General features: G+C 31.6%; 1 protein-coding gene across 2 annotated transcripts; it reads left to right on the top strand.

Moving 5' to 3' along the window:
- The first annotated feature begins 1,053 nt into the window (after window positions 1–1,053).
- On the top strand, window positions 1,054–16,567 carry LOC105150999 (uncharacterized). Of its 2 annotated transcripts, XM_087402876.1 has the most exons (6): window positions 1,054–1,431; window positions 3,254–3,328; window positions 8,475–9,933; window positions 10,439–11,943; window positions 14,690–14,838; window positions 14,925–16,567. In XM_087402876.1, the coding sequence occupies exons 1-5, from the start codon at window positions 1,417–1,419 to the stop codon at window positions 14,798–14,800; spliced, it is 3,165 nt and encodes a 1,054-aa protein (XP_087259002.1). In that variant the 5' UTR covers window positions 1,054–1,416; the 3' UTR covers window positions 14,801–14,838; window positions 14,925–16,567. The 2 variants fall into 2 exon arrangements, with proteins under 2 accessions (XP_087259002.1, XP_011062728.2); XM_011064426.2 differs by lacking the exons at window positions 14,690–14,838; window positions 14,925–16,567 and having other exon boundaries at window positions 1,057–1,431; window positions 10,439–12,653.
- The last annotated feature ends 1,521 nt before the right edge of the window (window positions 16,568–18,088 follow it).

Below are 18,088 nucleotides of genomic sequence, written 5' to 3'. Positions count from 1 at the left end.
AAATGAAAGCTATGATTGCGTATATTATATTATGATTCTCATATATATATATATATATATATATATATGGAGAAAGTTCAATAGTTTATAAGTCATAAACGTTGATAATTTTTGTAAAGTAAATTTAATGACAGTTCGAGTTTTATTTTTTAAATAATATCATTTTTACTCTAAGATAAAGTGCTCATTTAAAAATTTTAAAAAAAGATAAATAATTTTAATAAATTTTATAAATCAGTTTTCTTTAATTCTTCGTTTATTTATACATGCATAAGTTAAGACAGACATAAATTGAGACAAACATACATAACAAGTCATAAGAATCATGTCTCTAATTTGTATCTTATTACTAAGCTTTGTATTTTTACATAAAAGGTATCGAGATAAAGTATTTAAAAGTAATACTTACAATTTTTAATCTTAAAGTAATTCCTTCTTTGTAAAATATACTTTATTTGTTCACGTTTTTTACTTCCACGTTCATACATTTTTTTAGATAAATAATAAAAAAAATGGTCTTCGCGATCTATATGCTTTACCCAACATCTGTCCAAAAATTAATCAAATTGCTTCGGTGAAATCGAAGTGCCGCAAGTATAACGATGTGCATAACATTCGCGAATGAAAGAGAGGAAAATTGAAGAGTCATTAAAATCCCCTCTTCAAGCGGCCAATGTCACTTTCACCACCTTGCGTTCCGCTACTGATGAATACAAGACAACAAAAATCCAAACAAACGAAAGATCTTTGATTATATATTTTGCATATTAATAATAATAACTTTAAGACCAGAAAAATCATTACATATTAAATCATCTTACGAAATAAGATGATTAAAATTACTCGTCTCCGCAGAATAGTAAATTTTTGCAGAAAGACACGATTTCCTGAGAAATCCATATAAGTGCTTTTTAATTTGAATTCCAGTTTGAAAATGAACTCGAGATTTGCCAAGAGTTAATTTCCGCCATCGACTGATACGGAAACGTGCATCCTATACCTATCGCATCGTATATCCATCGCTAATCTCTGCAAGCCATTCACCCTCCACGACTGTCTCTGCCTCTCTCTTTATCATTTAACTCAAGGAGCTCTCTTGCTTCCTCCGATCGCCAGGTAAGCGACAAGTGAGGAGTGTGAGGCGTGCATTGCGGATGCTGGAGGGATTTCGTAGGTGGTTGCCGCGGCTTCTCGCTGGCGTGGGGATAACTAGAGCTTCGGCTTAAGTCAACTGTATCGCGTCAAGATGAAGTAGTACACACTGTCTCGTTGCGGAGTGCATGCGTCGGGTACGCGAAAAACATCGCGCGACTAGAAGCGTGTAAAGAGGACCGGAGATCATCGGCCGAGCATAACGCGGAGAACTTGTGCAATTTGTCCAAAACTCTTGCTTATTAATGCATTAAGGCAGAAGATATGAGACTCTACGCTGTAAGTTAATTAAATTGGTTCTTATGTTTTTTCCTTCTTGCACTTATAGTATTTTACGAGGGGGTAACCACTTAATGTAATCGTGGGACAGATTCCTCGAAATCATTATAAAATTCGTATGAAAAATTCTCTACGTATAATCCGATAATTACATATGCAACCACGAGAAGTCATTGTATAATATTAAAATTAATTAAATAAAATCATATATTTTACCAAATTACTTCATATATAATGAAAAAAATTATTTGTAATCAGATAAAATCATATGAAATCATGTAATCTTCGGGACAATATTTCAGCTAGTGATTACTCGTGTTTTAACTAACTAAATTTAAATATGACAAAAAAATAAGAAACTTTATGTTTTATAATTAATATCTTAACATTACGTATTTATAAATTTAAAATAAATTCTGAATTTTGAACAATTATAAAGAACTTAATGAATGTAAATAAAGATAATAGTTGAATATAAAATAGAATTTTTATATATTAAATTTATTTAACTATTAAAAAATTAATTTTAAAAATATAATATATAACATATAGTTTTATCTCTTAATATTATTATATTAATTATGAACTAACTAAAAGAAAATGAGTGTTAATAGAATAATTTAAAACTATCCTCATTTTTTATTGTATGTTATACTATTTCATTTTATATCTAATGTGTGTGTGTGTGTGTGTGTGTGTGTGTGTGTGTTTATCTCAACAAATGTTAATTATAGTTTTTAAAGTCAATAAATAGTGTAAAATAATAATCTTATTTAAAATTTTCATTAGATCTATCTTTATTGAAAGGGAAAAGTGAAAAATTTATTTTATAAAACTTGTTTATCATGATAAACATATAAGTTTAATTATGTTCTCTTTTCCCTTCTTTCAAAATCTTATTCTATTTATTTTATTACATAAACAGTGCCGGCCAAAAGTTTGGAAACACTTGTGGTTTTCATGCATTTCACAAAAAGTTACATATCTCTGCGAAAAAAAAATGTAGAAAAATTTTGAATTATGCATTTTTAAATACAAAAATAAAGCTTCAAATCCGTGTTTGAATTTTTTATACATTTTGTTCACATAAAATTGAGAATGATATTTGTTATCTTGCTTTGAACCGTTCCTATTTGATAAAACAAAATTTAATATTAAACTATTTTAAAATAAGCTTTTTAAACTTTTAAATGCTTCTTGAAACAAAGTGATACAATGATTTTTCACAGAGATCAAATTTTTTTATTATATAAAAATTTACTTTTTCCAAAATATTTTTTAACTTTGAAACTAAAAAATTTAGACAAAAATGTTTGTTATAATGTTTGATTCATATAAATTTTTACAAAATTTTTTAAGGACTTTTAAAATTGATAGTGTTGGATAAAATTTTTGAAAAATTTTGAGAAAAAGTTGTACAAATCAAGCACATACAACAAATGTTTTTTCTCAAACTGCAGCACTTTAAAGTAAAACAAAAATATTGTAAAAAGTATCAATTTTCAATTTTATATGATTTAGGAATATAATGTAAAAAAAATTCAATCGCCGATTTAAAGCCTTGTTTTTGCGCTTCAAAATGTATAATTAAAAACTTTTTTCCATTAAGATAAAAAAAAACTTTATGAAATGCGAAAAAATCGCAGGTGTGTTCCCAAATTTTTGAAATTATTTATATTTAAAAATTAAATTGTATTGCATTTTATTTTTACGACCAAATGCATTTTTATAAATCTACAGCTATTCATATTTTTACGTCAAAGTAGATAACAGTGTCATTTTTTTTTACGTACAGGATGTATTATGATAACTTTTCTTACAGGTTGCTCTTATAACATGGGCGGCATTCATAACTGCATCTTCGGAACACAACATCGCAAATTTGAATGGTGAAAAGGTAAATTCGGCAAATCATATTGTATTAAATTATAATATAGAACATCACATGAATCATTAGCGTAGTGAATTTTTTTGAATAAATTATTAAAATATAATGTTTTAATATTTATTTACATTAAATTATGTGATACAAAAATTTAAATTAAAAATTTTATATTTAGTTATAAGCAATTTCATTAAAAAATTAATAATCCATAAATTATACAAACCTTGAAAAAATATAAGAAAAATATAAATTCCATCTTAATTTATTTTCAATTCAAATTTCAGAGAGGTTTTAAGAGTTTGCTTTTATAGAAAGTGACATTGACATTGAAAATGATATTAATGGCTGAAAATATTTGTAATAAAATCTAAATCAATGGTTCCTACACGCGGTAGAGAAAGTCCAAAGATGATTGAGGCGCGTGTGTCATTAAAAAAGTTTCTTTTCATTCCGATAATAACCACAGGGGATACCTAGCTACGACAGGCCCTAGAGTTTAGGCGAATATAGTGCTTACAAACATCCTTAACCTTGGGGCATAGAAATCTTTAACCTCGATCTACTTGCGGCGCGTCATTCAAGTGCTACTTTACGTATAGGCGCGACGAGCCGAGATGAATTACAGCTGGGAGCTAGCATAGATCGAGTGAATGTCGCGGTTTCGAGGAACCGAGAGAGAAAGAGAATATTTTCACTTGCAACACGTTTGTGCCACACGAAATAATTCATTGGCTGCGGTTCCCACCTTTTCTAAAATGTCTTTCGCGAAGCGCCGACTGTTTCCATTGAAAAACGCGAACAATTAATTTTGCTTCACATCATTTTCGTCACGATGTACAATGATAGAATTTATTGATAAAATGAAATATTAATTCGCGGATAATACATAGAATTAAAATAAATCTGAAATTAAATATTTTGTATGTGAATAATAAAAAATATAAATATATAAGATTAATTAATTTATAAAATTGGAATGAGTTTACGCCAATAACAGAATTTTGAAATTTAATCAATGTAGAGAAAATCGTAGAACTAAGAAAGTCGAATACTTTCGCGCACATTTATATTTGCATACTCTGGAAATTTTCATGTTTTTGTGTCGGAATTTCGCTTTGTTTGCCAAGAAATTTCTAATACAATACAAAATTACTTATCCAAGAAGTTCTTTACTGATGAAATATCATTATTTAAAAGAAGAGATTAAGAATAAAAGTGTTAATTTTGTATTTATATGTATATTATCTAAAATACCAAGTATAAGTTAAGTTAAAGTTGATAATTCTATATTTTTAAAATTAATATGAAAGTTAATAAAAAATCATATCGAAAATAAAACAACATGAAGAACAAGAATTTTAAGCTTTATAATAAAATTAAAATTTATTTTTTTTTGTACAATTTAATAATGTAAAAATAAAACTTCTCTCTCGCTCTCTCTCTCTCTCTCTCTCTCTCTATTTTTATTAATTTTCATGAAAATAAAGAACGTGTATAGGCACGTATTTATATATGTGTTTAATATAAAATTTCTCTGAACGTTGAGACATTTTTTATAAATTTTAAACATTAATTTTTTAATTAAATAGCTTTACTCTGTCGAGTAAAAGTGAATGTTTTCTTGTAATAAGGTAGAAGTCCTTATTTCTTTATACTCTCTCACGCGAAATAAAATACACTTTAACCCGTTTAAGGATAAACGGTGAAAATTCCGCGTCGTGCAGACGTGAATCGCGTCAGCGGGTGGCTTAATCGCGGTTGTTTCGAGTGCATTCCGGGTGAAATTGATGCAATTGCTATTATACAAATTCTGAGGTTGAATTAAAAGGTGCGCTCGCGGAACGTTGTCAGGGACAAGGTAAAACGCGACAAAGAATGCGCCGGCGGGCATGACGAGTGTGTATTTTCTTCGCGTTAAAAGGAAACTCACCAGTGAAAGTGGCCACACGCGGACGTAAATTCATCCGCCGGTAATTGCCGTTGTTCCAACGAAATGCACCATCGCGCACCATCGTGTGTTACACAATGTCATGCAACGCAGAGAAAACGAATCGATCAATGTTTGTCAAGTGTACGATTAATAGCCGAGATTGAAATTTTCCAGTCGAAGAGCTGAGAAAATTATATCTTGAACGACTATTTCAAGCTTTTAAAAAGATTGGTTAAATTAATGTTATACCTTGCGAATCTTTTAATTTTATTCTTTCAACTTATTTAAAGATACGGTTTACCGACATTTATGGTTTTTAGACAACCAAAAGGCCAATAAATAAGAAAATCAGAAATCACTAAATATGCATTTGCTTTAAGACATTCTTCAAACACATTATTTTGATTTAATCAGTAAAATATGCAGAAATAATTTATAATAATACATTTAGTTAATATTTCCTTACGAGAACAATGTATGGAGAAAGTTGTTTTTAATGTGTTTATACATATGTATATAAATTATAGGTATGTTAAAGTAGAAAGATAAGACTGCCCGCTCTTTATGCAGCAGACTATTAGTGCTTCGACACAAAGTTATGGTTATTTCTTGTTGACGCACACTTGCCCCATAAAAAACTACACTGTTCATTATTATTATCTTAATGCACCACTTCTCTCCGTATCTGTGTCGGATAAGCCAAACGACAGTCAATTAAGTCTTGATTTATTCGTAATATTTATGCATCCATGCAGTATCACAGATCCGTAACACACGCAAAAAGTTATGACGCTTCTAGTTTACTAAGAACACTGTTCAAATGTGGGTCAATGGCAAAATAAAATAAATGGAAAAAATTTGAATATCGTAAAAAGTAGACAAATCTAAAAAAAATATGTTAATTTTCTCTAAATATATAATAATAAATATATAATATTTCTTATAGAAAAATATGTGTATGTGTATAACGAATTACCATTTGTAAAAATTAATTAATTTATTAAAAATTAAAGAGAATTCCGTTTAATTAATGTTGCTTTATGTGTTGAACAAATAGACAACTAAATTTTTTTAAATTAAATTCAAGCAGATCTTGATTTATATTTAATTGGTAGTTGTAAGAACATTATTTGAAGTGTATAATTACTCAAGAATTGAAACGTTGAGAAACGTTGAGAAATGTAAATATTATAAATGAAAGTTTTAATATTAAAGAGTGAAGCAAATTCATAATTTATATGATCTATTCAATAAAGGAATATAGCTTCAGTCTAATTGAATTAATTTTTTTATATCGAACCGTTCAATTAAAAATACAGAAATACCTATTGTGAAAGAAAGCAAAATATGTGGTTTCGGCATATAAGGAGAAAGTAAAGGGTCCAATCGGTGTGGATTATTGAGGACGTATCAGCTCCGCTTCATTCTCGCTGGACCATCGGGATTTACTCGACTCTCACTGGTTTTTCTTTTGCGCTCGGTACAGGAATGCGACGCATCTTTCTCGTTTCTCCTTTCTTCTCTCTCGAACGCCACAGGAGAAAGGGAGATCGATGTCGGTACCGTAACTGCACCTTTCTCTCGCGCCGGGCGGCCGTCAGATGCGTTATTTTCAGACGCCACGCCGATCTCCCGCGCGATGCGAAAAGATCATCGTGCGGGATTACGACGGGAAACTACGGGGTGCTGTAGATTCTTTTTAATGGGTGTGTCCGTCCCATATAACCAGAGCTTCACTCGATTCTTTTCGAGATCTGGTTAATTATCTGTAGCAGTGATAAGAATCTGCTCAGTGAAACTTACTGACAGTTCATTTCTTTAACAACAAATTTTTATCGATTTTCATGTCCATATCTTTACGGGACAATAATTCGCGTTTTAGAGAAAGTTGATCGCTTGGATTATGTTAAATGATCAAAAAACTTGATGTGTTATAAACTTTTTGGAAAATATTGCTCTTTCACTGACGAAACCATAAGAGCAATAGCTCTCTCTCTCTCTCTCTCTTTCTCTTTCTCTCTCTTTCTCTCTCTCTCTCAATATATATATATATATATATATATATATATATATATATATATATATTAGGTGTTGGAATTAATTCGTAGCGTTTTACAAGTGATGGGAAGTACTTTCATTAATGTATTTTTTAATGCTCATGTGAAATAAATAACATTCTTTCATTAAAAAACGCTACGAATTAATTCCAACACCTAATATATCTGTGTGTATGTGTGTGTAATGTATTAGTCACTACGTTAGTTTTTTTGCTTCACAAAAAAGTGTGTCGATTTGTTTTGGAACAGTCAAAGCACATGGATTTTTTATCATGATACGCTAGACTTCGCTATACTTCGCCTTCTTTTTGTAAAATCTTCTGGGTCACCGCGATTTGCTTCGTTTGGAGATCCGTGGCGCTTGGATGCGATCAAGTATCTCATTTCCTCCTCCGGTTAACAACACTGATGTCAGATATTGCAGAAAGAGTTGAAAAAAAAATAAACGAGCGATTTTAAGGTGATAAAATGAAGAAAGTTTTATATTTAATGAGCGTTTGAAATAATTTAAAAGCGACATCAAACAGGAATCAAGGCTGCTCAAGAAAATAAATAAAATAGGGAAATGCCTCTTAATATCATACAATAAATTACATAGTCGGAAAAAATATAAAATAAAATAAATTAAATTAAAATAAATTCTCTCGAACGGATGATTCAAATAAACATTCTAATGAATTATAAATTAATTAATGAAAAATGATAATTATAGTTGCATTTATATTGGAGTTTAATTTTATTTTCTTATAAATTCTACATGTCTATCACACAAGAACTGAAGATTGAAAAGAAAGTAAAGTATATATTACAAAATGAAATAAATAATATTTTATTATCAATATTTTACTTCTTTCAATAATCTTTTACTTAATTTTAGCTTTTTTTATATGTATATTATAATTTCTACAAATACATGCAAAGTATGATGTTTTCATAGAAATTATATATTTCTAAAATTTATTTTTGGATGGGTATTAGTATAAATTTACAAATTTATTCAGTTCTACATTTATATATTAATAATTAATTAATAATGTGCTAATGTGCTATAATCATAATTGTAATATTATATCTAAAACATTAATTAAAAAATTGAATATCATATAATATATTCATATATAATAACCGTAAATTTTCTGTAGACAATTGTTTTAATTTATTTATTTTTCAGGCTGTTGATACAAAAGTTCATGATCTGCCGGTGAAACAGATAGTACAACCTTATGTGATAGAAGAAAAGAGTTCTGAACAAACGGACATCGAAGATGAAGAAGATTCTAGTAATTTCGCGAATGTCGAACTAAGTAGATCAGCAGTTCACGCCGATGAGGAAGGAGGATCGAATGGTGTTTCGAAGACCGATTCCTCGCCGCTAGGATCAATTTATGCGACGTCGTTCGCCAAGACAAGTGTCCATTTAGAGACAACCAACAAGTATCCATTTAAAGAATATTCAAGTCTCGAACCAGGGTATTCCGATGATGTGTTTCTTGTCGAAAATGCCGGCAATTTTGGACAAAAAGTCCGGCAAGATCATCCACATGACAGAACAATTGTCAGGACTATCATTTCGACGAGCGAAGATCGAAAAGATAACAAGCACACGAAGTCTTTCAGCAGTACTATGTTGCCTCTTCAAAATGAAGATAACTATAAAGGGCCTTATACATCAGCTACTCAAGAACCATTTGTGCTCGCACTGAAAAAGGAAAGTAGTTTAGCAGATGAATCGTCTTCTGATGCTTCCAAAATGGTTAAGTCTAAAACATTGGAGAATTTCGATGAAATTTTCAGTGAAATTACAACGGAAAACTTGTCAGGCAACATTGCTTCGATTCTCGAGAACGATGTCGTGCCCGAAATTCTTCCGACACCACAAGCAAGATCATCTCGAGTGCATAATGATACCGTCAATGAAAAAATCACGGAGAAATCTGTGGAGTCTACTACAAAATCGGAAAACGTGAGAACATCGACGACTGTAGAGATTAGTCCTTCGTTTCAAACAAGATTTTCAGGTCCCATCATAGTGGCCGATTTGCCTGATACTCAGGAGATGGTTGATTATATGGATGATATATCCGAAGCGTACAAACCAATCGAGAACGCCGAGATTACCTCGGAGACTAACACTGGAGGCTCAAAAGTGGCGGCTTCAATAACATCCTCGGTCATGCTGAACCCTCTGCAAGTCGGAATCACGCTGGTGAACGCCAATCAAGCTAGTTTGATAGATAATAGTGAGCAATCTGTCGCGATGGATTATCTCCAGGATTATCCTCAAGACGATTTACAACGTCTATCTACTGTGAATAAGGAATTTGTCAAGAACAATGGCAATCAATCACATATCGATTATCAAGATGAGAATTTTGAACGGGACGAAGTTGAGAAACAAGTTGAGGTTGATATAAAAAAAGTTCCTGATACCTCTGTTGAGATTCAAAAGTCCATCGAGCTCTTCCATACCGCGCCAGTGCAAGAGATTCATTATCCTCCGGAGTATATTCAACAGACGTCAAACCTCGGTGTTATCGAAACGAATAATATTGGGAATTGGCAGAAATCGAACCAACTATATGATCAGATCGAGCAATCAGAATTGCGACCAACTTACGATATTTATCAAGGTAATATACATAATTATTAATACATCTTTAGTAATAAATAACGACACGTTATTAATAACGTCAGCTTGCTACTTAAAGACGGTTTTGAAGTAAAAATACCGGTTATAGAAAGTCATTTAAGTTTATTCAAAATATAATAGAAATTAATGTTATAGTAATATATTTGCATTTAATTTATTTATTTTTAATTATTAATAGTAATCTTTGTTTTTATCATTCAAATCGTCATTCCGCTCAAAATCTTATGTGAACGTTAAAGTTAAAGAACTGCCCTAATAATAATTTCAAGATAATATTAACTTTCACCAAATTTCTTCAATACGGAAAGGAGTCTACATGACGCAAACTTATATTAACGTGCAACGACGAATTAATGCTCATATGCGCGTAATATTACTCGCACTATCAAAGCACGCATCAGCGCCACTACAAATTGCCAGTTTTCACCCATACGTGATGGAATGCGGTATATAATGCATTAATATAATATTGACTTCCGTTCCAGGTAATGACCAGGACAAAAAGAGCGATATTAAAACCCACACATCCCCGCATCTCTCGCAAAAGCTTAATCAGCACGAATACAATGCTCTCGAGGACGACGTTGGCAGACCGATAGCTTCGATTGTCAACACTAACAATAAGTATTCATCGGGTACTCACGAGCAAACGGCCCTTGAATTGCAGTCGTTCAAATACAACGGCATACAGCCCGCTCTGTTGGCCCCGAATCAATTTGATGACACGTTATACGATCAATCCAATGTACGACATAATTTTAACGGCAATGATAACGGCATACCGCCACGCGGGAAACTTGTTGTAGGTTCAACGAAACAAGAAACAGCGAGCGAGCGTGTAAAACCGTACGTACCAAATACGTATCAGTATTCGGTGCAGCAGCCGCAATCAAATCAACCGTATGATTACCAGCACTCATTCCGATCGCCGGAGATAAGGCGACCGGAAGCTACGCAACTTCTTCTTAGGATAATTCCCGAGGGATCGTCTGCGAACGGAGGCTTCATGGTGCCGATTCCGCGGCCCCATCCGATCGAGAAAACCATTCACATGCCGCACTCACATCCGATCGAAATCGAGAAGAAGATTCCGATGTCTGAGAAGGTGCCGGTACCGATGCTGCATCCCGTGCAAGTACCGGTCGAGCGTGTGGTGGAGAAGCAGATCCGTCTGCCACACATCTATCCGCTCCACATTGAACGGGTGGTCGAGAAAAGGGTGCCATATACGGTCCAGCGATTAGTAGTGCAGCCTCCTCCGTATCCGTTGCACGTGAGATTACCGGCGGTTTACCCGGCATACCCGGTGGCACCGTTCAACCAGCCAACGCATACCACGGTGCCGATAGAGAAGACCACGGAGAAGCCGGTGGTTTCCTCGCTACCTCCTCGGCCGTATCGTGCGAGCACGGACAGGCCGATTGAAAGCAGCAGCTCGACCGAGACTAGATTTACAAAATATTATCAGAAGCCGCAAGAGGTGATTTTTACTGGAGGAAACGCTAATTTCCATAGTGCTGCCAATAGCTTGACATTCGTGTCGCCGTCACAGAGCGAGACGAACTCATCGCAGTTTTACAACGTTCCTTATAATAGACCTTCGGCATACAGTTATAATATCGACGTCGGCAAGAACTACGTTCCTACGGCACATTTTTCCAATGTTAAATTGGTGATACTACCGAAAAAGTTTAACAGTCACGTAATGCTGCGACCGCACACGACCACAACGTCATACACGATACCGTCCTTTGGACGGCAGATCCTGTACAATCTAGTGGAGAAGGATAAATCAGGCAAGGATGAATACGTAGGTCCTACGCCTCCGCGTAAAACCTCACAGAGCAAAGTGTTCTCTCAAACAAAGTCACCGCAGTTCTCCACGAATACCGCTCAATCATTAGCTAATATGAGAAAATCCAGGCAGCCGGAAACGCAGCACGGAAGTTTCAGACAATCAAAAATGGAATATGGCTTCAAGCCACCTATGGTACCGTCCATTCAGTATGACGAAAATACTGCTAGTAAAGTAGAGAATTAATGTAATGGCCTATAATAGTAATAGTAACATTAAACAAGCGTCGAAAGTACATTACAAAAAAATGTCTAAAGGACTTTCGATTCTTTCAAATGTTTCTCGAATATATTTTAGATGTTTCTTGCACTCTCTTGCGTTATTTGAATGTTTCAGAATAATTCATGCGATTGATCATTGAAGAATAGATATTATGTATGAATAGGAAAGAGCTAATTAACAGTATTTCCTTTATATCGACGAAGACTTATTTGTGACACAAATTTTAGTTTTTTAATATTATATATATATTTATTATTGAAAATCTCTTTATCTATCAACATTGCTGTGTATTTTCTAATTTATAATAGTGATTTTTAACTATTTTATAATTTTACATTAGTGTTATATTTTTATTATATTTTATGTGGAAAAATGTTATATTTTTTTATCTTGCATTATTGTATAAATATCTAAAATTATTTTATTACTATTCTAAACAAATGAGAGAAAGGCGGTAGTTCACAAATATTACAACATATAAAAAAATTGTATTACAATTATTAATCGCAAAGAAAGCACGATTTAATACCGTTACTGCTAATACAATGCGATAGTTATGATAATCCGATAATAGAATAAACGCATGTGTAAGTTTTGTACAATATATTTTCTACTTTCATAAGTTATATTTCTCGATCTGTTGTTTATTCTATATATTTTGATTCTATTTTTATTGATATAGATTCATATATTTTATATCATAAATCTAAATTTTTTGTTTATTTTTACAAATTTTACTACGTTGAGATCTTATTAATTGTAAAAAACGTAATTCTTAAGAAAACGTACGTCGGAACCTTTTTCACTTCCACTCCCTTATTGAATAAATATTAATGAATTAAAGAGGCAGGTATTTTATCGTAAGTATTCTCATCATCTCTATTCAGGGATGAAATATTTTCTTGAAGAAAATCAATTTCTATTTTTCTAAACATTAAAATAATAAGAGAACAATTTAAACAAAAATTTTATAGTTTTAAAAATACTTTTTAAATTTAAATTTTTAAAGTCTCTACCATTATACTATTGTTCTCGAAAATTAAAAAATTTGTATGACAAAATCAAAGAATACTTATAAAAAACAAATTTAATTATGCGTTAAAAAATTATTTATACAATCTCCATTTATGCATGCTATTCAAAAATTGCAGAAGGTAAATATCCATCTATGTCCATCTAACACTAATAACTTTTTAAGTGCACGCTTTTTACAAGTAAATCTATTTACGTATAATTTTATGAGCATACATTCCTTTTCTTTTTTTATATTTATTAAAAATATTATACTTTTTATACTTATGGCAATTTACAGTAGCAATTATTTTGATCGTTGACTCATTTATACGCTGCAAATTACATTAATACAAGCCTCACATTATCATTAATGGATATTATGCCTGCGGTAGATAGCATATAACTATACATATATACTATACACATATATATTATGAGATTCAGAGAACTGAATTATCGACATAAATAATTAGGAATAAGAAAAAAAAATAAAATTTGTCTAAAATATTTGTGTTAACAGTAAGATTGAGCTAACAATTTTATCTTACAATTAATAACTTAATATACTTTATCTCGTTTAATATAACCAATATACATTTAAAAGAGTAAACAAATAGCTTATTGTTTAAATTTAAATAAATTTAAACGATATTTCACAAAACGAGCACATTTAGTATTTACAGCGTGAATATGCAGCAGAGATTAATTTCTTTCTACCACATTGCCCAATTTCATTATGTTTCACATTCGCCTAGCTAAACTGCATTTTTTATTTGCAATAAAATTTGCTAACACTCTCTGTATCTCCCAAAGCATCATTGCGTATCGTTCAGCGAGCCATGGCATGATTTTCCGTAATACCAGTATTCACGAATTATTCTCTTGTTTGACTCGTTAAAAAGTCTGGCAAACAGCACTTAACATAGCATAACAATTTAATAATCTACATGTTAAATAGTTGTAAAATTTTTCGGACTTGCATAAAAATGTAGGCAAACATTCCATCAAATAAACAGGTACATTAAAGCAAATGGAACATCGAAATTAACGTTAAATCTTTCGTGTGTGTGCATCGAATGTATCAAAACCGCATATTTGATACATCTCATTTCAATATAATTTTCCGTGAAAATATTCTTCTATAAAATGTAAATATCATATCGTCATTATATTTAGCTATTGAATAATATGATGATACTAATGATACTCATCATAGCTAATCCGAATGTTTAGTGTATTGGTTTTCTAAATGTTGTAAAATTAAAGAAAAAATGCCTAAGAAATTTTGAAAATATTAAACTTACTATTAATTAAATAATTTAATGAGAAATACTTTGCTTTTCTCTTTCTTTTTTTTTACTATCTTTTTAACATCTAAAATTATTAATGTATTTTACTAAAGAATTACTATTTTCAGAATATAAGTTTACAAATAAATAATTTATTTTTTAATAAATAATAAAAATATATATAAATATATAAAATATATAAGAATATCCATAAATGATAAATATATAAAAATTCGTCAAAAGTAAACTTAAATTTCTGGAGATTCAGCTTTAGGTTCGGATTTAGAAGGAAAGTGATTATCAAGACACTCCCTCAATTATGACTGACAAAGCTACTTATTCTGGTTTTTTGCAAGTCATCCGGCATGAACCAGCAATCATCGCTCGTCGTTATGCGCACAGTGGTGGGATTCCAACCGGTGGTGAGGACGTTGATGAGGGAGAGATTGCGTGACCGCTGGCGCTGAATTGCGAAATGGAATTATCTGCTGTTAGGTAATCATAGGTAAGAAGAGCAAATAGCGTCAAATTTAAATCAGATTGTATCACCACGCGGCATTCCTGAATGGTGGCTCTCTGGTTCTCCTGTAGAAAGCAAGCAACGCGTGAAACGCATCACTTAGGAAAGTCTCACTTGAGCTTAAGTGCCAGTACGGATACCCCCCGTCAACTCCGGCAGTCTTTGAAGATGACTGTTGTATTGCACGCACAATATACGTAGTTTTGTGTAGTAATACCTAATAATGATTTATCATAATAAAAGTACTTATTATATCTAAAAATTAATAATATACTATATTATCTATTCAATAATAATATAAAATTATAATTTGTAATATTATATAATATGATTTGTAATAAAAATTGTGTTTCTTGCATTATATGTATGCACATAAACTAATTTCATTAAATTTTTCTAAAATTTCGAGAACAAACACTTTAATGAGCATTTCAATTAATAACAGATTAAATTCGCTTCTAAATGTAATTTATCTATTTGAAGAGATTCCAAGGGTATCTTTCTTCTTTCATATAATATATGTATACTTTTATGATGTTGCTTGTATTAACGGTAAATATACTTATAAGACCAACTTATGTGATTCCGTATAATACACTGTCAACTTGTTGACAAATTGTGGAATAATCCACGAACGGAACTGTTATTTCGAGACAAGCGATGTGTCATTAAAAATAAATAAACTTCTACGAAACCGTATACCGTATCGCATGTAAAGAATGACAATCCGTCTGGGTGGTCACATCGCAATGTTTTTGTCATCCTTCATTAAATCACAACGGTGGTCTCTCTATATAATATAATATACAGTGCAATTTAGATGTTACAATGAAAAATTAAACATAAAACCAAACAAATTCAAGACAAGAAAACGAGGAAGATATTAAATTAATCAAGTCTTTTTTTTTTAAATTGATATAATTTTTCTAATGATAATCAATTTTTTAAATAATTTTTTATATTACATAAAATCTCAGTTTTCAAAATATTCTATGACGTCATAATCCTGAGAAATTTGAAATTAATATAGTATTGCACGAAAGAATTTCTTTAACTTAAAAAAAATTGTTTTATAAAAGATTAATAAAATTAATAATAGATTCAATATTTGATTACAAAAATCTTATTCTTCAATATTCATATTGAATTCTTTCGATAATTGAAAGTTCCATCAATCTATTTAATATTGAATGAAGTAAATTTTTTTAGCATGTCATATGGTAGTAACATATGGTAATAAGATAAATCATATTAAAATAGCCTTTCTTTACAACGTCAACGTTTACGAATTTCTCAAGATTGCGACATATAGAGCATTTCTAAAATTATAATTCTATTAAACACAAAAGAGAAAAATCATAAATTACTTCTTTCTTTACATCTCTTTCTCGTTAAATTCTGCTACTGAGCATTCTATACGCATCTTTCTTATATATTTCTGTTAATGTTACATGAGAAGATAAAGTATGTCCATAATTGGATCCGCTATAAGCGAAAGGATTAACCCACCGTTTGGGTATTACGCGGTCTAACTGCTTGACGTAACGAGCTACATACGTTGCATTAGCATATCGTTACGGTTGTCGGTGCACACCAGTGCAGGCATATTAATATTACGAGTATGATGACACCCCGTTGCTTGCGTTACGTGCGGAGATCTTTCAAGGACACGCGGGATCAGCGTGCGTATTCACAAAAGAAGAAAAAAATGAAAGGTGAGAGAGCGTCGTTAGTAATGCTCCAGATGAGCGTGTGTGCCCTTCCTCGTGCGCGGTGACGACGCGTTATACAAAGAGGATCGAAAGGCAGGATTTACGGAGCGAACGCGCATGCTGGAGGATTCCATATAATTAAGACTCGATTGCATAACTTTCTAAACGAGAGCGATGTTACCCGCCTGCTGTGCGTGCCTCTTCGATGTAATCCATCCTGATGGATTCGGGGGCGTTTATATCTACACGGTTTAAATCGACGCGTGTAAATAGACAATTGTTCACGGGTTAAAGTTTTTTATTCTATCAAATCGTGAAGCACTTTATATTTGACATTTCAGCTTCAATAGATAGAGTAGCTAATAAAATTAGCTTTTTCATGTGATTTAATAAGCATAAGTATATATATACGTACGTATCTTACGATTGAAAAAGCACCGATTTTAATTTATGGATATTAATGTAAGGAAAGAATGACTTTGCTGAAGTATCTTTAAATAAAAATTTATTTAGATACAGATCTAAAAATAATGGACTATCAAAATAAATTATGTAGAATGTTCGAACATGATAATACTGCAAAATATTTTGACATTCTAGTATGATCTAATATAATCTATCTAATATAATCAAAAGCTTGAGTGAAATTTAATTATTTTGATAATCACCCAAAATTATATTTTCAGATCTGCATTTATCTATTAGGTGTTGGAATTAATTCGTAGCGTTTTACAAGTGATGGGAAGTACTTTCATTAATGTATTTTTTAATGCTCATGTGAAATAAATAACATTCTTTCATTAAAAAACGCTACGAATTAATTCCAACACCTAATAAATTTTTAAATACTTCAGCAAAATCATTCTTTCCATCTATGTTTAAAATTTGTCATTTTTATTTGATGAATGAATAATTATTTGAATTATTAATTGAAAATTAACTTAATTTTTATAAAAGTATCAAAGACTATTTTTTATAAATTGTGGAGAATGATTTCTTAAACATGGCGAAATATTAGCCTAAATGACTCATAAAATAAATTCTATTTAAACGAATCAATTAAAAATTTGAATCCATCAATTCAATTCTTTTCAGTTCTCAATGAAACAATTATTTATTATAAATATTGACTTTAGATTATCTTTACAATATATTCTAATAATGATACTAATTAGTATAACTATATATTATTATACAGCTCAACATCCTCCTACGCGTTTTCTATGCACTCTCCCTTCAGCGTCCTTTTAACAGGAGTCCTGTATATCTCTCGGCAACTAACGAGCTCGTTCCCGTGGACCCACTCGTGGACTCCCGTGTACGTGTCCGTTGGTCCTGCGATTTAATTATGACTCAATTGCCTAATTAGTCCGCTCGAAGGCGAGCAGCGGTGTACCGCACTGCAGGCTGTCCCACGCGATGAAGTAATCAGCTTTCTCCGCGGCGTAGACGCGGTTCAAATCGGATCCACTCTGCTCTGTTCGTCCATGCTCGCTCGCTTGCTCCTGAGGCCCGAAATCGCG

Source organism: Acromyrmex echinatior, chromosome 2 (assembly GCF_024713525.1).
Source record: "Acromyrmex echinatior isolate Ae372 chromosome 2, ASM2471352v2, whole genome shotgun sequence".
Taxonomy (NCBI): domain Eukaryota; kingdom Metazoa; phylum Arthropoda; class Insecta; order Hymenoptera; family Formicidae; genus Acromyrmex; species Acromyrmex echinatior.
Note: the sequence above shows the minus strand (reverse complement) of the source record. Positions and strands in the feature narration are given on the sequence as shown.

Bases quoted from the DNA above. Each gene is read 5' to 3' on its own strand.
- LOC105150999 (XM_087402876.1), top strand. The intron at 3,329-8,474 runs GTAAATTCGGCA...TTTATTTTTCAG, and splicing joins CAAATTTGAATGGTGAAAAG to GCTGTTGATACAAAAGTTCA. The intron at 9,934-10,438 runs GTAATATACATA...CTTCCGTTCCAG, and splicing joins AACTTACGATATTTATCAAG to GTAATGACCAGGACAAAAAG.